Here is a 26,254-nt window from a genome sequence, read left to right on the forward strand (position 1 = left end):
GTACCATTCAAGAAAGGTTGCAATGCATGCTTTCCAATGCAAGTCTTTCTGGTGGTTTTTGGGCTGAGGCAATGAAGACTTCAGTGCATGTGATCAATAGATCACCTAGTAAGAGTTTGGATGGTGGTATTCCTGAAGAGGCATGGAGTGGCAAGAAGCCCTCTTACTCTCATTTGCGTATATTTGGGTGTGAGGCATATGCACATGTGCCAAAAGAGCTTCGAAAGAAGCTAGATCCTAAGTCTAGGAAATGCATCTTTCTGGGTTATGGTGAAAATGGAGAGATGGGCTATCGTCTCTGAGATCCAGAAGCAAAGAAGATCATACGCAGCCATGATGTGGTCTTCAATGAGAAGAAGATGCATAAGGCACCCATGAGGGATGTGGAAATAAGGAGAATCACTTTCTAGGATGTGAATCCACCTGCATATGTTGATAGACAGCAAGCTATCCATGCACCAAATGTGCAAGAAATGGTACCACCAAGTACTCCCATAGGTATACAATCAAGGGTAGATGATGGATCATCTATTGGTGGAAATGATGAGCCAAATGTGGCTGATATGCAGGTGGGACAGCAAGCTGAAATGCCCTTGAGAAGATCTTCTAGAGTGTCTAGACCACCTGATAAGTTTGTTCCAGGGGTAGACTATGTAATGCTTATTGATTGCGGGGAGCCTTCTTACTACAGAAGGCTATGATGCATGAGGATCAACGCAAGTGAGAGTATGCTATGCAATCAGAGATGAGTTCACTTATGAAGAATAAGACTTGGGACTTGGTTTCTTTGCCACATGAAAAGAAAGCATTGCCATGTAAATGGGTCTACAAAATGAAGGTCACAGGTGATGATGTGCCTAGGTACAAGGCCCGTTTGGTCGCTAAAGGGTTCAAGCAAGAGAAGGGTGTGGACTTTGATGAGATATTCTCTCCGGTTGTGAAGATGACCACACTTAGATGCATGCTTGGACTAGTGGCATCAGAGGATATGGAGCTTATGCAGATGGATGTCAAGACAGTTTTCTTGCATGGGGATTTGCATGAGGAAATTTACATGGTGCAGCCGGAAGGCTTTGAAGAAAAGGGCAAAGAGCATTTAGTTTGCAAGCTGAAGAAGAGTCTCTATGGTCTTAAGCAAGCGCCTAGAGAATGGTAACAGAAGTTTGATGCTTTCATTCGGTCCCAGGGTTTTAGAAGGAGTGAAATTGATCACTGCCTCTACACTAAAAGGGCTAAGGATAATAGCCTGATAATCCTGGCACTATATGTGGATGATATGCTATTGGCTAGCAAGAATACTTATGAGCTAGATGCATTAAAGGCCAAGTTGCATGAGGCCTTTGATATGAAGGATTTGGGACTTGCAGGTCATATTCTTGGTATGCGCATCACGCGTAATCGGAGTAGGAAACTCCTTTGGCTTTCACAAAAAGAGTATGTTACAAAAGTATTGCAGCGTTTCAATATGGAGGGGGGGAAGGCAGTGAGTACTCCATTGCCTCATATGTGAAACTGAGTCATACAGATAGTCCCAAATCAAATGAGGAAAGGGCCATGATGGCCAAGGTTCCTTATGCATCAGCAGTTGGGAGTCTTATGTATGCTATGATAGCTACTAGACCAGACATTGCATTTGCAGTGGGAGTTGTTAGCCGGTATATGGCTAATCCAGGAAAGAGGCATTGGGAGGCAGTTAAGTGCATCATGAGGTACATGAAGGGTACCAAGGAGATGTGCATCTGCTTTGGTAGAGGAAACATGAGTGTACTTGGGTACACAGATTCAGACTATGCAGGGCATGTGGATAGTAGGAGATCCACTTCTGATTATGTGTTCACCTTTGCAGGTGGTGCAGTGTCGTGGATGTCTCGCGCACAGAAGTGCGTTGCTTTGTCTACCACAGAGGCTGAGTATGTTGCAGCCACAGAGGGTTGCAAGGAGGCTATATGGCTTGATCGGCTAGTGGGAGATTTGGGGATTCATACAGGTGTACCGACATTGCATAGTGATTCCATGAGTGCTATTCAACTAGCACGAAATCCGGTCTTTCATGCAAAGACCAAACACATTGAGGTCAAGTACCATTTCATCAGGGAGGTACTTGAGGACAAGCGCATAGAGCTTGTCAAGGTTCATACAGATGATAACCCTGCAGATATGTTGACGAAGAGTCTACCTAGTCAGCGGTTTGAGTATTGTCGTGTATTGATGGGCATTGGATAGTATGCTAACTAGTTGTTCTCCCTTAAAGGCACATTGTCCTTTAAGTGGGAGGTTGTGGGGGTTAAAGGTCACTGTGCCTTTACCCCGGTTATGTACAATACTCAAACACATATATAAATGAATGAAAAAGAAGATTAGGGTGGTGGTTCTGCACCCACCAAAACTTGTGGCTCTCTGTCTCTCTCTCTCTCTCTCTCTCTCTCTCCTTCTTCCATTCTTGCTTCCGTTGAGAGCACTCTCATGATTTCCCCTGATAAGTGTCCTCTTGCTAATCCTCCATATGCCTCTTCCAGAACAACTTTTTGCTCATGAGTGTCTACCTAATAACATGGAGTACGAAGTATCTTTTTCTTCGACTTCTAAGTACAACAAATGTAACAATGAAATCCCCAAATGCTAATTTCTTGACCTCTGAGGATGCCAAGTGGCTGGATTCTTCTTTGATCAACCATTCTCACTTGGAATGGTACTGGAGCTAACTCATTGTAGCAGAATTTCTTGAATAACTCCTCAGATAATATGTTAATACCTGATCCTCCATCAATCAGGACATCTGGTATTCGTTGCCTTTTGTATTCAACATTAATTGTGGGAACTCTGTAATCCACCTCTTCTAGTGTTAATGAATAGATTTCTGGAGACTCCTCTTCATCTTCTTCTATCGTAGTCGCACTGGTGCCTTGGGTTGGTTGTCTTCTTGCAAACCTTGAAACAATTGTTCCTTGAATGCTAGTATAAGATTTAATAGTTGGTCCAATGTGATTTGCACCTTTGAGTGTAATAGCTCTTCGAAGAAATTATCTTGCTCTGGGCCTTTTGCCTTTTGGATGGTCTTCTTCCTCTATATAAGAGTGTCGCTATGCACATTAGAGATATCTTCTTCCTCATCATGATGTAGTTGCTCTTTGCTACTGCATTATGGTTGTTGGATGGTATCCGATTGGATTCTAACTAAAATTTTACTATCTGCCTTAGGAGGATATGTCTTGGTGATCAGGCTCTAGCCTTCTTTCTGTGCATCAAATGTGTCTTGTGCTGTCTCCTTACGATTTGTCATCTTTACGTATCTATCATCATTGCCATCCTTTTTTGTTTCTGTAATTCTTTGCCACACATCTTTGTGCTTGCAGTCGGAATGCTTTCCTGGTGTAGTCGGAACTGATTTGGCTTTGCCTTTTCTGTGTAACTGTGCCCCTTTTGCTGCATTGATTTCTAGGATTTGTTCTAGAGCTTTGTTTCTTACTTTTTCTTGCTCAACCCAATAAATAGGCTTGATTGTATTTTTTTGGATTTCTCCCAATCATACTAGGGGTTTTTCTCCCTTTGACCTTGTTATTACCATTGTCTCTATAGCTTCCTTAGGTTATTTTATCCCGGCTATGTTTCTGCCCAATGTGCAATTACTTTGTGCTCCAGGAAATAATATGTTTTGCTTAGTAATATGTACTATTTTTTTCGTCTGAACATCTTTTTGGTGTAAACTCTTCTTGGGCTCTTCACTAATTGGTTGTAGACTGGCCATGTTTACACCAGCTGGTGATTGTGGAGGATTCGGTTTCCCCTTGCATTGTATTGGATAATTTGCATCCCTCTTTTTTCTCTATGTTTGCACCATAGCTCACATTGTGGACCTTGTCTATGGCCATCTTTCCCACAGTAATTGCATGCTTGATTTATGTTTGGCTCTTGTTGACCTCCCCAGTTCTAGTTATTCTGCCTCCTTGGGGCAACATTGTTGAATCTTTGTTGTCTCTGTCCTTGCACTGCAATCTGATTAGCTGCTGTTAGTGGAGCTGTATTGTGGGCTACTTGAATGCGAGCTGGCACTCTTCTTTGAAAATCAGGCTATACCAACATTTGTCTTTATCATGGTTATCTTTTCCATAGAATTTACATGCAATCTTTGCCTGATTTGGTAATAACCTCAAATTCTGAAACTATTCTTTTATCATTTGTTCTAGCTTGGATTCTGCTTTTGAGCTCTTTTCTTCTTTCTTTTTTATTTTTGCCTTATCCTTGGCTTTTTCCTTCTTGTCCTTTCTCTTTCTCTTTGCTTTGCCGGTTTCTTCCTCTTCAGATTTGTCGGAGTTGAGCTGCTTCAACCATGTTATTAAAGTCATTTTCTCCTCCCAATTCATCTCTCCCTGCTACTACAATTCTCAATTGCTTGGTTAGTCCTTTGCGAAAGTAGTCACCAAGACGTTCATCTGTAGGCCTTTGTTGGGCAACTAGCCTCTGATTTAGATTCTTGAATTTCTATGCATAGTCCTCCACCAATAGGTCTTTTTGTTTGATATTCCGAAGCTTCTTTAGAACTGCTTCTGGTGTTTTTTCTTTTCTAAATCTACTTAGGAATGAGACTTTCAAGGCATCATAATCTGCAAAATTTGCAAGACCATATTGCATAAACCAAGTCATCATGTTACCTTCAAAAGTAGCTGCAAATTGCTATTTCTTTACTACATCAAGTAGAGCTCCAAATCCGATAGCTGTCCAACGGGTCTCGAACTGTCCGATATGACTATCTGGATCTTGTCCTTTCTTCCCTTCAAACTTTGCTACTTTGACTGAGGGGTTCTGCATCTTGACAACTTGGATCGTCCTCCTGGCCAAAGCAGACCTAGAAGAACCCTGCATCTTAGCCCAAATAGCCATCAGAGTGTGTACAATATCTATCCAACTCAGAGGTAGGCCTAGATGGCATCAATAGCCTCCATGCATCTAGATCTCCAAATGTGCCAGGCAATGAAGCTGACTAAAAACTCGCACCTAGTGAATTCTCAGATGAAATTTTATGGCAAGAAGTGGTCAGTCAATCATTTCGCATTCTAGGACAATTATTCAATGAAAATGGCACATGGAACAACTTACATGTAAGAAAATTGCTGCAGAAGCTGTCAATAGGGCTTAAAGATGCGCATTGCACATTAGATGGTAGTAATATGAACACTACATAAAATTGCAATTTGCAATCTAAACAGTCTTTAAGACTGTTTTCAGGAAACTGGTGGATCTAGAGATGCAACTGATGTTATGGTGCATGTCAAATAAAGTTCCAATCAATCTAATTCACCCAAAACTAAGGCCTTTCATATGGGTCTCTTTGCTAAGCAGTTCTCCATAGAGCATTCACTCCATCTTCCAACCACTATGAGCTCAGTCGTCCTGCAAGCACTACTTTCACAAAGGCAACTGTTACGCTCTAGCCAAGGTAGCATGACCTCGGAAGAATCAGTCGACATTTCCCTTAAGGGTCTATGTTTGTAATTTATTTGTTTGCGCTTCATGTAAATGATCGGGAGGGAATTAATGTCAAGGTCCTAAGTGAGGACTGATAGCACCAGACTATGTGGATCTAAGGCTAAGGGCCTAATGCAAGCAATGTGCATAGGGGCAAAGGAAATTAAAGTATCCCAAGAGAGGGGTGAAAAGATGCATTAGGAAAGGCCCTATGATGATGACATATGGCATCTACATCCATCTAGGGAGATGGGGCTTGCTGGAGTTAGTGAGAGAGGGAGAATGAACGTTCACGTGATTTTTGGGATTTTTCAATTTCTCGGAGAGCTCTCACGCTCTAGCAAGGATTTGGCTGGGAGGATATTCTCTGGTGCTACTCCCGTGATCTGCTGTAGTAAGTAGAAAAAATCGTCTCATTTGGTATCAGAGCTGTCAGGCTAAACGAAGGGGTTACGTATGAAGGCGATTTTGAACAGGGCTGGAATTGTTGACGTATGCAAGTATCCATGGGCTGATGGGCAGTTAGCGTGGGCTCTCGGACAAATCTCTCAGCCTATCTGTTGCAGTGCAACCGATTCGATGATTCAGAGCAAGGGCAGAGATTATAGGTGGCTCTGTTGTGCGGACTTCCGTTGACGGAGGCAAGAGAGGGGTAAATTATCATTTGGGACTACGTCTGAATGACCTAGGAAATTAGAGAAGGCGTGGCGCTCGACGACGATACGTGATCGACGAAATACGTGGTGGCTGGACGGGCGAAATTTTGGATCTCAGCATCGAAGCAGCTCACTCCTACGCAAACCAGTGGAAGAACAGATTGCCAAAGGGCGGCTACTCTATCCAACTGGAACCTCCTGATCGCTATGAGGCTACATGGTTCACCAAGGGCACCATAGAGCGGGTTTGCTGAGAAGTGACGAACAGTAGGGCCAGGGAGCGATGTTGGATGCAAAAGATCGTCGCGTTGATGTTGGCAAATGGTGGGAAGCTGTATATTTTCGTCCGTGAATAGCCAAGAAGAAGGCACAGATTACCATCACGTAGGCGCACGTTCCGACATTTGATGAAGGCACAGATTACCTTCACGTAGGAGCCCGAACTCAAAATACGTGGAGATTCCAAGGAGCAGTTCTTTTCCTCTTCACCACAAATTTTCAATTTGCAGTTTATTATTCCTATACAGCAGAAGGGAATCTGAAGTGGAAACTTTTTTTAAAAAAATTTAAAAAAAATTTTAGACAGTCTTTGAGACTATGCTTGTGCATATGCCTGTGTGCTTCAGTCAGAGTTGATTTGCAAGAATTTCTCTAGTATAGGGAAAAGCAGTATTTGGGTTATGCCTGTGTCAAATGCCTAGTCAGTGTGCATATGGGATTGCAAGTATTCCCTAGAATAGGGAATTGTGTCAGAGTGCCAATACACTGAATTTTGTCAGTTTGTAAATATTGTAAATACAATGTTCTAGCGGTGATTTTTTTTTTTTTTTAACACACAATAAAATAAAACACCCATTGACCTGAATGGAAGCAGAAGAAGGAGCTTCCAGAATGGACCCTGTAGAGTCAGGAGTCCGGCCGACCCAGCACGTGTCGCACCCAGTAGTTCACACCTTATCTGGCAGGATTGCATTACTTGAGGATGCCTTGCAGCAGTTATTAGCGCAACAGTTACAGGCAAATGCAGGGCAGTCTGAACTTAGAAGAGTGATACACAGTATGTCTGCCAGACCTTCTCGAGATGAGAAAGAAAAGGCTCCAATGGAACCGGAGTCTAGTGTCCATACGGTCGAGCCTAGGAAGGCCAAAGTATCTAATATTGCCAATTATAGGCCGGAAAAGTATTCTGGTCGGATGAATGACCGTAGTTCTGATGTCATTGAGACCTGGTTACACAAATGGGACAAGGCATTCGCCATTTGTGAAATCAGAAATGCTATCAAGAAAATCTGCGAGGCCACTCACATGTTTAGTGAGGCAGTGGATCGGTGGTGGATTAAACTTCCCTGCCTGCAACATTTTGCAAATCATCATCATCTCGAAAGATGACGTTATTGCGCATCGGAAGATTTAAACAACAGAAAGATGGTATTACATCCACTACCTAGGAGGGGTTTAAAAGGGAATTGAGGAAACACTTCTTACCTCCTGACGAAGCATCCCGAGCTTGGGATCAGTATAGAAACCTTCGTCAGAGAAATTTGTCAGTGGCAGAATACACTGATAAGTTTCGAGAGAGCGTAATGAAGGTTGATGAACCCCTGCCTCAATCAATCCAAGTGAAAGATTTCATATTTGAATTGAATGATTGGATTAAAATGGAAGTTCGGGCTAAGTATGCGAACACGTTGGATGACGCAATAGCCATAGCCCTGAACTATGAAGATGCCAAGGGCAGCAGGCCAAGTGGGTTTGCGCAGGTCAGAACCCAGTATGGGTACCAGAAGAAATCTGGGTTTAAGAAGAAGTGGATTAGTAAAGGGAGTGGTTCTCAGCCGAGTGGTCAAGCCAAGCAGGCGAAACCAGTTGAAACTCCTAAATTAAGTACCACCATTGGAGTGAAGAGGAAAGTAACACCAATGGCAGCCCGGGCTTGGTCAAAGTCTCCCTTAAACCCAGAGCAAAGAGAAAAAGCGAGGAGAAAAGGCTTGTGTTTTGGTTGCCTTCAGCCTCATCAATGAAGGATTGTCCACGAAATAAGGATTGTCGGATGGCTGAGATAGTAGTCTCAGAATGCGACATGGAAACGGAGGGAAGTCCCAGAGCGGAACAGATGCAGATTCAGCTAGCGGGATCTTCTCAAAGGTCAGTACCTTGTTTGTTATGTGCGTCTATTGCTAAGCTAGTAACGAGTGCACTTGATAACATCCCATCTAAGCCCGCAGCAACGGGGTATACAGCCTTTAATGATACGGAGTTAATTAAGATGAAAGGGCAAGTGGCCAATCATGATGTCATTGTGTTGTTTGACTCGACGTCAACGCACAATGTGATTAACTCCAAGCTCGTGAAGAGGCTGAAGTTAAAGACTAGCCCATCTGACTATGCATATACAGTCAGGATGGCAGATGAAAGTTCAACTGAAGTATGGGACCAAAGGGTTACCCAGTTGGAGCTTCGAATTCAGGACTATGCTGAGAAGCGTGATTTTGAAATGACTAAGCTTGCTCATGCAGATATAGCCCTGGGTATGGCATGGCATTCTAGGAAGAATCCAGCCATTGATTGGAAAAAGCACCTATATCAATTCAAGATGAATGATGTGCTTTATGTATTACGAGGTGAAAAAGATGTACCTCAGGGACCGTTGGTTTTCGTGATGGAAATCCGAAAGGCTCAAGAAGAGTTTTTATTCCTTTGTACAGCATCGGTAGAGCCGGTTGATGATTCTTCAGCTAGCACTGATGTTGCACAAAGTGGTGAGATCACCAAGCTGGCTAATCTTATAGCAGAGGAGTTCTCTGACTGTTTTAGGGATGAGCTACCTTATGGGTTACCTCCAGAGCGGAATATTCAGCATAAGATCGAACTAATCCCGGGGGCAGAACCTATAAATAGACCTCCCTATCGAATGAGTTTTTCCGAAGAAGCGGAGGTGCGTAGACAACTGGAAGAATACCTCAAGTTGGGGCAGATTCAACCAAGTTTCTCACCCTTTGCTTCGCCAGTGATATTAAAGAAGAAAAAGGATGATACTTTTTACCTCTATATAGATTACAGAGCATTGAATAATATCACTGTTAAGCACAGGTATCCAATGGCTCGGATTGATGATTTGCTAGATGCATTATATGGAGCCATGATTTTCAGCAAGATAGATCTTAAGTGTGGCTACCATCAGATCCGGATTAGAGCCGAGGATGTGCATAAAACCGCTTTCAGAAGCAGGTTTGGTCATTATGAGTTTTTGGTAATGCCCTTCGGACTTACCAATGCTCCAGCTACATTCGTCATGCTTATGAACGAGTTACTACGTCCGTATATCGGAAAGTTTGTAGTACATTTTATTGACGATAAAAAGTAATACTGAGCATTGTGAACACTTAAGAATAGTGTTCAGTACTTTGAGGAAAGCCAGTCTTTATGTAAATAAGAAGAAAACTATACTGTGTATGGTTAGACTTGAATATTTAGGATTCATAATTACTCCAAAGGGGGTAGAAATGGATTCAAAGAAAGTGGCTGCGAAACTGACTTGGCCAATTCCTCAGAGTCTGACCGCTTTTTGTGATCATTCTTGGGATTTGTCCAATTTTATAGAAGACATATCAAAGGATATTCTTAAATAGTATCGCCATAGACTGATCTGACCTCAGATAAAGTACCTTTTATATGGGAACGGAGTCAACAAGAAAGTTTTAACACCATAAAACAAGCTGTGGTCACAGGACCGGTGTTAAAAATAGTTGATCCTCAGAAACCGTTGTTCCTGGAAACCGATGCAAGTGGCATTGCGGTAGGAGCAGTTCTCCTTCAAGAGGGAAGGCCAGTAGCCTTTGAAAGCAAGAAGCTTTCTCCCTCTCAGCGAAATTGGCCAACTCATGAATTGGAGTTGTATGCTGTTATCCATGCTTTGAAAACCTAGAGGCATTATTTGTATGGTTCAGAGTTTTATGTGGATGTGGATCATGATACTCTGAAATATTTTTTATAAACAGCCTGACTTGAGGGGCCGCCAACCTAGGTGGGCAGAGCTCATGCAGGAGTTTAATTTGACGATTCGGTACCGAAGAGGAAGAGATAATAAGATTGCTGATGCGTTGTCTCACATTATGCACAATATGAGTTTTACGATATTAGAGAGTGCTCTAATGACCGAGATTAGAGAAACTCAAAAGATGGACGAGTTTGTCCAAAGCTTATGGCCTAAAGCTCATGTATTTAGACCCGGGGAAGAAAAGGATGACCTGGCATCCAGAAAAGGCCAAACATATGCAAGATATACCATAAGGGATGGTATGCTGAAAAGAAATGGCAAGGTTGAAGTACCTAGTCAGAATGATCTCAGGCAGAGAGTCATTTGACAGTGCCATGATAGCCCATGTGCAGGACACCCAGGAGTCGAGAAGACATATGATCTCGTGAAGCGAGATTTCTTTTGGCCGAGGATATATTCATGAATATGTGACACGGTGTTTTTCGTGTCAGGTAAGCAAGGCCGAGCGGGTGAAGCCACCCGGACTTTTACAGCCCTTGGAGATACCACTAAGTGGGAGAGCATTTCCATGGACTTTATTGTAGGGCTGCCTACAACACAAGGTGGATATGATTCTATCCTTGTGGTGGTTGATCGTCTAACCAAGATGGCTCACTTCATTCCGACTAGAGAGTCTGTTAGTGCCCCGCAAGTGGCGGATTTGTTTATTAGACATATATTTCGTCTGCATGGATTGCCTAGATCCATAGTGTCAAATAGAGATGTCAGATTTACCGGTCATTTTTAGACAGCGGTATTTGAGACACTAAGGACTGAGTTGGGAATGAGTAGTGGGAATCATCCTAAAACGGATGGTCAGATGGAGAGAGTCAACCAGATTTTAGAGGACATGCTGAGGGCATATGTGTCATTGAGGCAACATACGTGGGACAAGTGGTTGTCATTGTTAGAGTTTGCCTACAATGATAGAAAACATTCCTCTACAGAGTTTAGTCCATTTGAATTGAATTATGGCTATAGACTAGCAAATCCAACTACAGTTGGAATACCTCAGAGAGTGCCTAGTGCCGCGAACTTTGTGGTTCAGATACGGGAGATGCTAGCACTTGCGAGAGCTAATATCCGCCAGGCTATGGATAGAGCCAAGGCGTATGCGGATGAAAACCGGTCTATAAGAGAATTTAAGGAAGGAGGAAAAGTTTTTCTCAGAGTTCCTTCGCACTTGAAGTCGTTAACTTCAGGAGAGTGTGCTAAGTTATCACCTCGATACTGTGGGCCGTGGTTAATTCTAAAGAGAATAGGCAAGGTGGCCTATAAATTAGAATTGCCACAGGGTTGCAAGGTGCACCCGGTTTTTCATGTTTCGCACTTAAAGAAATTTTTACATACAGGTGACTCACTAATCGAAGGTGTGGTTTTGTTTCAGGAGATAGAGGATAATGCAAGGCGCAAACCAACAAGAATCCTGGACCGAGGAACAATGCAAGTGCGTAATCGGAAGATACCCACGGTGTTGGTTGCATGGCATGGTCAGCCTCTATCAGAAGCTACCTGGGAATCCGTATACCAGTTGCGGAGAGTGTTCCCAGACTTTATCATCGAGGACGCTGATGTCTGAACAGGGAAGGAATGTTACGCTCTAGCCGAGATAGCATGACCTCGGAAGAATCAGTCAACATTTCCCTTAAGGGTCTACGTTTGTAATTTATTTGTTTGCGCTTCATGTAAATGATCGGGAGGGAATTAATGTCAAGGTCCTAGGTGAGGGCTGATAGCACCAAACTAGGTGGATCTAAGGCTAAGGGCCTAATGCAAGCAAGTGCCTAGGGGCAAAGGAAATTAAAGTATCCCAAGAGAGGGGTGAAAAGATGCATTAGGAAAGGCCCTATGATATTGACATATGGCATCTAGATCCATCTAGGGAGATGGGGCTTGCTGGAGTTAGTGAGAGAGGGAGAATGAATGTTCACGTGATTTTTGGGATTTTTCGATTTCTCTGAGAGCTCTCACGCTCTAGCAAGCATTTGGCTGGGAGGATATTCTGTGGTGCTACTCCCGTGATCTGCTGTAGTAAGTAGAAAAAATCGTCTCAGCAACCGTCTAGAAAAACACTTGACATCGGTCCTTCATGACCACATGCAATGGGGGAAGACAGAACGCAACCACTACAACAGCAATGAATGGTATGCCATCAAACAACGAACGTACAAAAAGAAATGAAACAGATAAAATAAGTTGAGAAGCAATCACTGCAACAGCAATGAAAGGTATCCCCATAAAACAACAAACAGAACAAAAAGAAATGCAAAAGATAAAAATAAGATTAGAAGCAAGCCACCTCCCAAACCAAATATTTCTGTATGTCCTTGGATTGCACCTACCAACTGTATCATTGAAAGAACCAGCAAGATGCCACATAAACTTCCACTGAAAAATATATGATACACTAGTTCAGTTGCACAATGAACATCAACAACAGACCCAGATGCATCATGGAGAACCTGAGTACGTGGAAACTACAGATGCCCCATATTAAAGTAGCTACTGTAGGTTAACTGATGAGGGAGGGGGAAATAATGTGTAGGTGCTTGATACTAGGCTTACCAGCTGCTTGTTCAGAGGGGTTGATGCAGTTCATCAAGTTGACAATCGATTCCTGACAAGAAATACCCAAAGATAAGATATGCCACCATGCATCTGGCTGGATCAAAAGCTCTCAAGTCCAAACAATTGCCAGAATTCCACCCAGAGTTAATACTTGTAAGAAACTTGATCATTGTCCACATTTCAATAGCTCACAATGAGATTCATGTCTCAGCTTACCCTCCTTTTTTTTCAATATTTGCATTAAAATGATATGAAGCTCTTGAACCTGCTGGATCATAGTTTGATTGAACAGATTTTGCAGTTGTGGGAAAACTGTTGATGGTGTCAGTCCAACAGATAAAACTGAGGATGTCGAACAAGGTTGGGATGATCTTGTTGGAGGTACCTGTTAAACAAACAAAAAGTTATATATAAAATGTCCCCCATGAAAAACACCAATTTAACTGAAAACCCGTGCCCCCCCTCCCCCTCCTCTCCGCCCCCTCCCCTCCCAAAAGAAGGACCTCACATAAATTTGTTTGCTAAAATTCACATCTTAAAAAAAAGAAGATAACCACTAGAATAGGCAACAATAAAAACATCTGCTGGGGGAAGCTAAATGCCTCTTGACAACAGAAGATGAATCAAGCATCTTTCCAAAAAAGATCCCATCAAATGAAAATGTTCTCGACAAAAATGGTATTAAAATAATATGTGGTTGACATAACTAACCAGCCATTGGAAGCAGTAAGCAAGACTAGACTCTGCACTTTCCAAATCCAAAGCACAGTCAACCACATAGTTGATATCGGCTAGAACTTGCCATGTATTTACTTTCTAGCATGCCTAGGGAACTACTGCGAGGGTCTTAGCCTTAGCACGGATCTCCTCTGCTAGCATCAGCATCAACTAGTATGGAAATACTCTAACAGGTATCTTAGCTCCTGTCGAGTCATCAACCTCATCAAATCCATCTTTGATACTAAAATCTATGGTGTGGACCCACCTGTCCTTGGTATATTTGGAAGCACTAATATATCCTTATGACTTGCATGTATGCTAGCTACTGCTTTATTGCTTAGGCCTTGGCAGTCACCAAGTCACAAAGAAATAGAAATGACTGCCACTAGGAGAGGAATACAACCCAGACATCCTCCTTAAGAATGAGCCAAGGGGCTGCTGAACTAAGCCTGAGCTGCTCCCAAGAAACACGGAGCTGTTTGCTACTGACTTGACCCTCAATGAGAGAGTGAAGTTTGAACCTCCCTTTTATAGGCTAGAGTGCCCCTCTGTTTCTGTCATTGGAAGGAGGTTGACCTTGCCAACTGCAGGTCAATCCCCTAGGCGACTTCATAGTCAGCCGACCAGCCCCTTCTAATACTGTCCCCTGGCCGACCTCTACTGCAGGCCCAACTAGCTTTTTAGGACTAAAAGGGACCTTGTTGGTTCCACTGGTGACTGTTTGCCAAAAGGGACTAAGATATGGATAGTGAAGAACTCACACGAGCTCACTTGAACCAAAAGGCAACTGCTAGGATGGATGGAAAATGGGCAGTATATCATGAGGTTGTGGCCCTCATCAAGGAATTTAAATCTAAAGAAAAAGACCGTCAGTATTAAACTGATGTTAATTTTATTAATTTTTCAACTAATTGTATGGCACTTATAATAATTTGAGTCTCTTTATGCATTCCTTGGGAGCAGCTTTCTGCCCTCCCTGGACGGATGTATTAGCTGGTTTTTTCCTGTCCCATAGACCCGTTAGTCTCTCTGTGCTTCCTCCAAGAAAAAAAACATAAATCCTCCTCCAACCTAAGCATAGCAGTTCTTGATCTGTTCTTGAAGGACCTGATATAGGCTTCATGCCCAAATCACCGGTTTTCCAGCTTTTCTATGCTCTACTACTACGAAAGAATGCCGTATGTAGCTACCACATTGCTTTAAACCAATATACTACTCCAATGAAGAGAAATATAGTTTATTGTCTTCCTTGTCAACTTGTTAAATTGACACCTCGAGAGGACTTAAAACTCTCAAGTTGGAACCAACGGTCACAAGTAGACATTGGGGCAAGGGCCCATCATTGTTTATGTGGTTAGACCCAAATGCATGCTCTACAGGCTCCACAGAAAGAGGTACAATATTACCTTGAATATTCAAAGTATTACGCTCTACCTCATATGTGTTAATCAGTTCCTTATTAGCATACTTTCCATTGTGAATTCGCCGGTGAGGTCTGACAAATGTAGTGAGGTTTGTTTGTTGTAGGATACAATGTCATTCTTCTATCACCATGGTAAGGGGATATGGGAATTGCACATGTTGATTGATAGGTCATCATGGAAGCTTTTTATGGACTAGGGATACTCCAGGCTTCTTGGGTGCCCTTGTTTGCTCAACTCAGGCCAAATGCTAGCTTTGAAAGAAGGCCAACCTCCATTTTGGTTGGAAGGACAAATTCAGAGTTACCCATCTAGAGTGGCTCACAACCCCCAGGATCAAGTCCTCACGAAGTTTGAACCGCTCAACGGTCTATCACACAAGGTTCACTACCCTCTGTAGGTATACAAGCCACAACGTCCATCCGCGAGATGGGAAGCACCAACGCAATCCACAGTGGCACACCTGTCCAAGACGCTACTCTCAGTCCCTCATCCCATTACTAGACCACCGAAAGCACCGACCATGCCCCATCTCGCAAGAGGGACACACAAAATGGTGGCACGCCAATGGCGGTAAACCTATCCAAGACGCTACTCTCAGTCCCTCATCGCCTATGAGAAAACGAAAATGAAAGCAAGAGTGTGTAAAGAGAGAGTGAGCTGAACGTAGTTCACTCCCCAAGTGTACTGAACTGAAGTGACTAAAGTGAAGTACAAAGAAAGAAATGAGGGTTTTGTCTAAGTGACAAAACCCTATCTAATCACTAACTGTAGTTAGAGATTAGACCATGGTTAGGGGGAAAAACCTCTAAGAGGGAAAATTGCCCCTAACTCACTCATTACATTACATTGGCCACTGCCTAGAATATAATAATAATTCTAACCCCCCTGCAGTGCCAATGTGGTGTACAAGGTAGTGATCAATCACCAAAAGAAAATAAGTTTAGGGCACTGCGAAATGACTCAAACTTCTCACGTGGAAGTGCTTTGGTGAAGATGTTTACAACATTGTCATATGTTGACACATAGATCATACTGATCTCCCCTGCATGCAACTTCTCTCTGACATAATGATAATGAACCTCAATGTGCTTCGTGCGAGCATGAAACACAGGATTCTTTGCCACTGCTATAGCAATCTGACTATCAATGAGAATCGGAGAAGGACCCTCCAATATGAGACGAAAATTAGCGAACAAATGTCGCAGCCAAACACACTTAGCTGTCGCTGTGAAAGCTGCCCTGTACTCAGCTTCACATGAGGAAGTAGCCACTGTAGATTGCTTCTTGCTCATCCAAGAAATGCAAGCATTGCCCAAAAAGAAACAATTACCACTAGTGGACTGCCTGGTATCATAGTCTCCATCCCAATCTGAATCACTGTGAGCATGCATCTGCAAGTCAACCCCCCTGGGAAACATCAAGCCAAAAGACTTTGTGCCTCGCAAATATCTGAAAATGCGTTTTACAGCCTACCAATGTGTTGTCTTTGGGCTGTGCATATATCTGCTCACCTGAAATACTGAATACTGAATATCGGTACTAGTATATGAGGCATCCAATAGCCTGGCTGTAAAGTGTGACATCCACTAATTCACCTGCATCATACATAGTAAGCTTCAGCCCCGGCTCCATGGGAGTGGCAATAGGCTTACAATCATGCATGTTGAACCTATCCAAGAGTTTCTGCACATACTTGGATTGAGACATAACGATGCCACGCTTGTCTTGTATAAACTGGATTCCCAAATAAAATTTAACATGCCCAAATCTGTCATGTCAAATTCAGCTTCAGCTTTGAAATCTGTAATTATATCCTCATTTGACCCTGTGAGCAGCATGTCATCTACATAAAGAATAATGACCAAAATATCACCCCCATCCTTCTTGATATAGAGGGTGCTTTCTGTGGGACTATTGTGTAATCCCTTACTTGCCAGGAATGCATCTATCTTGGCATACCATGCACGTGGGGCTTGTTTCAGCCCATATAAAGCTTTGTTAAGCTTGCATACCTGAAGTGCATTGCCAGAGAGTTCAAATCCAGGAGGTTGCTTAATATAAATCTCTTCCTACAAGTCCCCATTAAACAAAGCTGTTTTTATGTCCAACTGATGGACATTCCACACAAAATTTGCAACCATTGCAATAACTACCTGTATAGTGATCATCCGGGATGTAGGAGCAAAAGTCTCCTCATAATCTATGCCCTTCTTCTGTGCATAGCCTTTGGCAACCAGCCTTGCCTTGTACCTATCAATAGACCCATCTGGCTTCCTTTTTACCTTGAAACCCACTTGGTACCAATGGCATGCTTAGCTGGTGGCAAATTCACAACATCCCAAGTCTGATTTTTCTCTATGGACTGCAACTCATTGTGCATGGCATGCATCCAATGCACATTATCCTCTGCTTCTTCAAAAGAGTCAGGCTCCTCTTCATCAAGAAGAGTCCCTGCATAAGCTATCTCAACTGAAAGAGACCCCCCTGCATGCCTTACTACACTACGAGTCCTGCGAGGCAATGGGGCCTCAAGCCTATTCTCCCTGAGAGTCTGTAGCAACCAAATCAGGACTGTTTTGGCTGCGTGTATCTCTTGAATCTCTTGCTTGACAACTTCATTCACACCTTGTGGAGGTACAAAATCAGCCGGTGGCTAAATCGGGGCATGTGGATCAGGAGGAGGTTGCTGTAAATTCTGATTTCCAGCGGGGGAACCAAATGCTATAGGAAGCATCCTCTCAAACACATCATCTGAAGAAGCTGGAATCTAAAATTCAGCATGTGTATATGCTGAATTTTCAGAGAATATTAACATCTCTACTAACAAAAATCTTGCGTGTAGTAGGATTCGTGTAGTAGGATTGTAGAGACGATAGCCTTTGCTTTGTGAACTATATCCCACAAAACTGCATTTAAGTGCCTTATCTGACAACTTGTGTCGAAACTCCACAAGGACGTGGGCATATGCAACACAACCAAAAACTCTGAAATGGTCCACTGAAGGCTTTCTCCCATGTCATGCCTCATAGGGAGTGATTGTCTTCAAAGCCTTTATGGGAGCCCGATTCAAAATATAGTTGGCACACATGAGGCCTTCAAGCAAAAACCTATGGGGCAACTTATTACTTGTAAGCATGCATCTATCCATCTCCATGGCAGTGTGATTCTTACGCTCAGCTTTGCCATTCTGTTGAGGTGTAAGCCTCACTATAAGCTGATGCGTGATACCTTTCTCCTTAAAAAATGCCTCAAATTCATGATACATATACTCTCCCCGTCGATCTGTGCGAAGTGTCTACACCTGGAGTCCTGTCTCATTCTCAACCATAGCCACAAAGTGTTTGAAATGCATAAACACTTCTGAATTTGCCTTGAGACCATAGACCCAAGTGTAGTTGGTGAAGTCATCTATGAATGTAACAAAATAAAGATTATTCCCAAAAGCAGGTGTCCTCATGGGACCGCAAACATCACTGTGAATAAGCTGTAATTTCCGTGTAGCTTTCACTGCACCATCCTTCCTGAAGGATGGTGCATCTTGCCAAGGATACAACCTTCACATGCATGAGGAGGAGGCGACTCTAAAGGAGGCAATGCATCAACCATATCATGCCTCTGAAGTGTCATTAAGCTGCCATAGCTCATGTGCCCATACCTAGCATGCCATAACTCCACATTCTACATCGCAGCAGTGGGAGTGCTTATTGATAATGCAAGATCAGATCTTTTTTTATATAAATCAAGCTGAAAAAAGACCCCGATACAAAGTGCCACACAACATCAAAGCATAGTCATTCTCTTTGTCTCTAACTGCGCACTTATCATCATCAAAAACAACCTGAAATCCTCCTCTATTGAGAGAGGACACTGAAAGCAAATTCTTCTTTATGCCTGGCACATAGAGAACATCTGAAATTCTGAAATCTGTGCCATCAGTGGATGTCTCCCACTCCACACACTAAATAAGAAGAATTATTTGCACAAGTCACCTTCTTTTTTGTAGGTAGAGGATGCAGAGATACAACAAGTCTCTTCTTGGAAGTGATGTGCTTTGAAGCACCATTGTCAAAATACCAAGTATACAGTGTCTCATTGACACTGGGAGAGCATGCATCCTTTGAAGGATCATAACTGCAAGTCAAGAAAGCATAAGGGTCATCATCATTAGTGGCTGTACCAACTGAACTACCTACTGAAAAATCTGAAGTGCAAGACAGAAAGGCATAGTGCTCTTCCACAAAGTTGGCTGCAACATCTCCTCCATCATGAGAATGAGGAGATGAAGCAGCAGCGGCTGCTCCAACTACTTGTGCTCCATTTGCACCTCTACCCCTGCCTCCAACTGTAGGAGTGATAGGTGTAGGCACTGTATCTGGTCTTGCTTCATCTCCATTGACATAATCCCAAAGATGTCTACCAACCAAGATATTGCTTTCTCTATATCTTAGACTTATGGATGGTTTGATGAATAGACACTTGTGGAAGGGTATGCCCTTTCGACGGAACACTTCCTATGAGGCACAACCCTTCATAAGAGACATTCTATTGAAGAGACACTTCCATTGTAATGTACCCTCTCATCAAGGGTCACACCCTTCACAAGGGGTACACACCTCTTCATGCACATACACTTTGGAGTACATACCTTTTCATGTGTGACTTTTCACTCTCTATATAAGAGAGGCCCAACTGTATGGATGACACACTACAGACACTCAAGCAATACAAATATTCCTTGTTCTCTGCTATTTTCAGTCTTCTTTCTGTTCCTTAGCACATTTCTAAATATAGTAAATCTAGGATTTCTTAAAGTGATATCAGAGCAAATTTCGCTCCTGCCTGTAGGAAATGCCCCCCACCTTCTAGCGTCTATCTGATACCTCTCTTTCCGCTAGAAGGATATCCGCGCACATTGTGCATGGAAGAGATGGAGAGAATGAGCGTAAAAATTTTTAGCGCCAACCCCACCTAAAGTCATCAATGGCCTCTCCATCTCCCCCACATCACGAGTTGATGTGAATACACACGACAAAAATCGTGTCTTTTGATGTGCTTGGGCTGTCCCAAAACCAAGGGACGCACCTTTTCCACCATCGGACACACCTTTTGATGAAGAGTTTTGACTCCTCACCCAAGGGACACACCCCATCGTGGAAAAAAAAAGACATCTTTTCGTGTGGGGACACCCCTTTTTAAAACAGGGTCACACCCCTTCATGAAAAGGTACACCTATTCCAAGGGTCACACCCCTTAGAATAGGCACATCCTTTGGCACCAAGCACCCTACAAAAGGATACCTAGAGGGCCTAAAAAGGGGAACCAGCCCTCTACCCAAGACATAACCCTAGACTACCCAAGGGTTCTCCAAACCCACGTTTTAATTTTTTGTAACCACCGCCCAACAATAGGCGCACGAGTCAAAACGTGAATTCCTGAAATACGTTTCGCCTTTTACAGCCGTACATGTTTGCGCCATATCCTTGCAGCAAGCCGTGCCCTTTGTCAGGCCTCCATCTTGCGTAGTTCTCGATGGCCTGCATCAGCCGGCTCTTTTGCATACCTACCTACAAGACCTTGTGATCGAACAGATCCCCTTTGCAGCCTCTATCGTCATCTTGCTGCCCTGATTTCTGCAAACAGCGTAGGTGCCAGAAATTCGCCATCTTCTTCTACCGCAAATCAGCCCTGAAAGCAAGCAACAAGCAGCGCCAGATGCAAGCAGGCTGCGCCCTTTGTCAGGCTCCATCCTACAATCTACTGGATCGTTTTTAGCAGCCGGCCCTCGCTAGAGCATCGCCACCATACCTACCTGTGACAAGCAGCCCTTGCTGCCCCTCTATCGCGATTCAGACCAGCCTGGTTCTTGCTGGCTCATCTCGCCACCTTAGCCTATGAACAGCGGCTTTTTGCTGCCTTTCAATTCCGACCACAGTCCTGCTCCTCGCACCCCACAGGTACTTGCCACTGAATTCAACGCAGGAAAAGCGTGTCTGGTTCCACACAATCTGCCCTTTTCTGCACCACACCTCTATTTGCCTCGAAAGTCTCGCCAGGCACCTTTTTCTTACTCACACTTCAACGTGAACTTGCAAAGATAGTAAATGGACCTCCGGACATAGATTTTCAGGCCATTCTATGCACAGATCTAATCTATGCCAGGTGGATTCTTTCCATTCTATTTCTAAGGATTCTCTTTCATATTGTTATTTGATGCTCCTTATCAAATTACAGCAAATGAAAGCCTCCTCCTTAAAGCATGGAAACTCCTGGTAATTCCCCAGTCCCTTCAAGGACACCTCAAGCATCATCTACCACACAATATCGTGTTCAGATTGCACAACCAGCCCATTTCGGAGCTTTTGCATCGTGGGTCTTTTGTGTCACGTGCCCTTCCAGTGACTTGGGCCACATCCTATACCTTCTGAGTGAGGCACCTCAGTTACATTACTTCCTCAGCATAGTCCAGGTTGTGTTCCACGAGACACGTAGATACCCAGAACCCGATATTCCTCACGAGTTTGCTGTCCATCTTTGGAGAGACTTTTACCCCTCAGCTTCAGCATCTCCAGGGTACTCTCCACCTCCTTCAGCTCCTAGATATCCTCCTGTACAGGTTGTACCTTCCCCAAGACAGTATTTACACTTTGAAGGCGCTCCTTCTCCTGGATATCCTCCACTCCCGACAGCAGCTCCTTATCCCTTCTCAGATCCGTGGACTCTGCAACCTACCCCTGTACTCTCACAAGCAGTAACACCCATTTCGGCATCACCAATGTTACCTCAGACACGACCTCCTTTACCAGATTTCCACGGCTGGTTCCATCCTGCTTCTCCTGCCCCCTCCAACATGAGCAACCTCAAAGAGCAGCCCGAATCTTCTTCCAGGAATGGTACAAACTAGAGTGCAGGTTCGTGCTTTTCTCACAGGGATCTCAGATATGTCACAACGCTCGCGTGTGCAGCCTCTCCGAAGATAAGCGACTCAAGTCCAAAAAAGACCCCTGAAGTCAACTTACAAGGCGAAGCACTACTTCAACTTCAAATTTCCCAGCTTCAAGACAGCATCTCTGACTTGGTCCAGAAAGTCCAACAACTCCAAGATTCTCGCAGTACCACACATATAGAGGATGACGTGATGCCACCAGACGACTATGTGGACTCGTTCCCACCTGAGGTAGAAAACACTGAACTCCGTGCCCTCTACCGGTTACTCCAAGCTTCCAAAACTAAAAGACTTGACATTAAACTTCCGGAAGCCTACACTGGTCAACAAAATCGCCGAACAGTTGACCAATGGCTCGCAAAACTACGCATGTACTTTGATACTGTTGACCTCACTGAAGGCAAAAAGATTGCCTTGGCAGACTCCCTCCTCAAGGACACAGCTTTCCTATGGTGGCAACGACGCTTAAAGGACAGCAAAAGTGTGTTAACTTGGCAACGTTTTGAACACGTGCTCCGTAAGCAGTTCATACTTGCCAATGAGGACATCCAAGCACGTTCAAAACTTAGACAGTTGGAGCAAACAGGCTCCTTGTCTTCCTACATCTCTCAGTTCACCACATTAGTGCTGGAGATTGATGGTTTAACTGATGATGATCGCCTTCATGCTTTTATCTCAGACCTAAATCCCTCGTTACGCATTGATGTCCTCAAAGCAAACTATTTTTCCACAGGAATTGCCAAAGCAGTTACTACCTCGACGACCAGTGGATCACCCAATCGAACTTATTCCCGGCAATAATCCACCGTCGAAACCTCCTTATCCGGTTTCTTACACTCAAAATGAAGAAATCCAAAGACAGGTGTCCGAACTACTCGACAAAGGTCACATTCGGCCCAGTCGCAGCCCTTTCGGATCTCATGTACTACTTGTGGGAAAAAAGAATAAGTCAATGCGCCTCTGCATCGACTACCGAGCCCTCAACAAGCTCACTATCAAAAACAAGTATCCATTGCCTCACATCGATGACCTCTTTGATCAACTTCTACACGCCACACAATTCTCAAAGATTGATCTTCGTTCAGGTTATCATCAAATTCGCATACGAGAAGGCAATGAGTACAAGAAAGCTTTTCGAACAAAGTATGGACACTATGAATGTTTGGTCATGCCTTTTGGATTAAACAATGCCCCGGCCACATTCTTGACACTAATGAACGACATCTTCAAGCCTTTCCTCGATAAGTTCGTCCTCGTTTACCTCGATGACATCCTCGTTTTCAGCATATCCCTACATGAGCACAAACAACATCTCACCAAGTTTTTGAAGTTCTCTGCACAACTTCTCTCTACATCAACATTGAGAAGAGTGAGTTCTTCAACTCTCTGTGGATCCCAAGAAGATCGAGGTAATCTGAAACTGGCCTACTCCTAAGAATGTTCATGATGTCCGCTCTTTTCTCGGATTGGCAAACTTCTACCATACAAAGGTCTATCAATTTTTCGAAATCGCAGCTCCTATGTCCGAATTATTGAAAAGCACAGCAGTTTTTCAGTGGCTTCCCGAAACAGAGTATAGTTTCCAACAACTCAAGCAAGCACTCACTACCACACCAATTATGGCTATTCCTGACCCAAACCTTCCATTTGAGGTCATGACCGACACTTCTGACATCGCTACAGGAGCAGTCTTGATGCAAGAAGGCAGAGTTATTGCTTTTGACAGCCATAAACATTCCGATATCCAAACCCGATACCCGGTTTATGATAAGGAGTCTTTGCCGTTGTACATGCTTATCGCTCTTGGAAACATTATCTCATGGGAGCCAACTCGGTGGTCAAGACAGACCATCACTCTCTAAAGTATATCTTTTCTCAGCCAGTCATGAACGCTCGACAAGCACGCTCGGTTGAGTTTCTGACCAACTTTCACATGACCATTGAGTACATTCTAGGACTACACAATGTAGTTGCAGATGCTCTCAGCAGGTTAACTCTAGCATCAGCTATGGTAATCTCTACATTATCTGTGGATGTTCCGAATTCATTCAAAGGAAAGTATTTCAATGATAAAGACTTCGGCACAGCAGTACAAGTTCTTTCAAAAGATCAACCTTCGACTTCCGAATAGAAGATTTTCTCATCCTATTCTTATACGGACGACCTTCTGTATTATCAAGATCATGTCTGTGTACCACATGACAAGGATGTTCAACGTCTTTTGTTAAAAGAGCATCATGTAGTTCCTTATGCTGCCCATCCAGGCATCAACAAGACTTATAGGTTACTCAGTGCAACATACTACTGGCCTCAGATGAAAAGCGACATCATCAAAATGGTTACATCTTGCTTATCTTGTCAACAAATGAAAGCAAGCTGACGACTTCCAGCAGGACTTCTTCAGCCTCTTCCAGTTCCAACTGAAAGGTTCCAACTGAAAGGTGGGAAAGTATTTCCATGGATTTTATTACAACACTACCACGATTCTCCCAAGGTAACACGCAGATTATGGTAATTGTTGATCGACTGTCCAAAATGGCACACTTTGTTGCTTGCAAAAGCAGTGCACAGGCTCCGGACATCGCCAAACTCTTCATACAACACATCTTCCGACACCATGGATTGCCCAAGAATATCATATCCGACAAAGATCCTAGGTTTACCTGTCACTTTTGGATTTCATTGTTCGAATCTTTGGGTACAACTCTACTGTTTAGTTCAGCCTACCACCCAGAATCAGATGGCCAGACTAAAAGAGTCAACCAAGTTCTGGAAGAAATGCTTCGACATTATATTCAGTCATGCCTAGCAGCTTGGGAAGAGTATCTACCACTCCTTGAGTTTGCTTATAATAACTCTTTCCATAGTGCCATCAGCATGACTCCATTCCAAGCAGCTTATGGACACACTCCGATTGTACCAACGAATTTTGTACTTCAACATCGAGTGGCCCTAGCTAATCAACTGGTTCAAGAAATGCAAGACATTCTACTCCAAGTCAGGGATCATATGCGAAAAGCGCAAGAGCGGTATCAACGGTCTGCCAACAAACATAGACGTCACCTGGAATTTGACACTGGTGACATGGTGCTATTATTTGTAGCCCCACATCGCTATAAGACGGTTAAGTCTGTGTTTCCTAAGTTGCGACCAAGATACTATGGACCTTTCCGGATCGTCAAGAAAAATTCACCTTTAAGTTACAAATTGGAATTACCACCATCATGGGGTAAAATCCATCCGACATTTCATATTTCTTAGCTAAAGACGTACATTCCAGGCGATGAAGCAGTTCTTCCTGCAGGTGATTATGTCCCAGAAATCGAAGACGATTATGTTCTCCTTATTCCTGAGCGTATTCTGGACCATCGACAGCGATAGACTCGACATCGACTTATCATGAAATTCCTTGTTCTTTGGCAAGATCTGGACGACTCTGACGCTACTTGGCAATCTGATGAAGACTTACAGCAGTAGCCTAACATTTTACAGCAGTATTTTCAAAATTTACCGTGAAATTTTTTACATCAGTTCATTATCTCCACCAGGGTCTTATTTTGAGTGGGAGGGGATGTCACCATCTGTGACGTATTCCTTTCTCTATATCTTAGACTTATGGATGGTTTGATGAATAGACACTTGTGGAAGGGTATGCCCTTTCGACGGGACACTTCCTATGAGGCACAACCCTTCACAAGAGACATTCTATTGAAGAGACACTTCCATTGTAATGTACCCTCTCATCAAGGGTCACACCCTTCACAAGGGATACACACCTCTTCATGCACATACACTTTGGAGTACATACCTTTTCATGTGTGACTTTTCACTCTCTATAAAAGAGAGGCCCAACTGTATGGATGACACACTATAGACACTCAAGCGATACAGCTATTTTCAGTCTTCTTTCTGTTCCTTAGCACATTTCTAAATATAGTAAATCTAGGATTTCTTACAGATGCCTACCAACCAAGATATTGCGAACCATGAAACTCCACAAGGAGTAGTTGGTGCCATCCAACTTATCCTCCTGTGTGAGAACTCCAAACACCTCATTGGGGTTGTTCCGAGCCATTTATGCCAGATAAACTCAAAAAACACAGCACACTGACCAAGTAAAATCCCTTTCTGGGATGTCAAATGCACAAGTAAAATCTGCGAAGAAAATCTGCCCACAGTGACAAATACTGTCACAACCTATCAAAGGCTCAAAATGCACCAAAATGCTATGCTTAATGCCCAAAAATCTGCAAATAGAATCTGCAAAAAGTGGCAAAAGTCTGCAAATTGACTCGTACTGAGTCCAGAACTGCTTGCAAACTTTCAAAATCCTCTTTTACCAACAAAATTGCAACCCAAATGCAAAAGCCCCAGTTTCTTGCAGGAAATTGCATACAGAAGAGGGAAAATGCTCTGAAAGCCCCAAATGTTGCACAGATTGCAC

The 26,254-nt window shown here is 43.4% G+C and overlaps 1 protein-coding gene across 2 annotated transcripts in view; it reads right to left on the reverse strand.

The window, feature by feature from the left end:
• The window catches only part of LOC147901799 (uncharacterized), a 91,656-nt gene that overhangs the window by 10,720 nt on the left and 54,682 nt on the right, over nucleotides 1-26,254 (reverse strand). For both annotated transcript variants that reach the window (XM_087374509.1, XM_087374508.1), the window contains exons 18-19: nucleotides 12,989-13,108; nucleotides 12,721-12,772 (exon numbers count right to left, since the gene is read on the reverse strand). In XM_087374509.1, the coding sequence (XP_087230635.1) occupies nucleotides 12,721-12,772; nucleotides 12,989-13,108 (172 nt within the window). The remainder of the gene's footprint in view (nucleotides 1-12,720; nucleotides 12,773-12,988; nucleotides 13,109-26,254) is intronic.

The sequence above is a fragment of the Dipteris shenzhenensis genome, chromosome 5, assembly GCF_047967505.1.
Source record: "Dipteris shenzhenensis isolate YYH24624 ecotype China chromosome 5, Dip_SZ_1.0, whole genome shotgun sequence".
NCBI lineage: Eukaryota > Viridiplantae > Streptophyta > Polypodiopsida > Gleicheniales > Dipteridaceae > Dipteris > Dipteris shenzhenensis.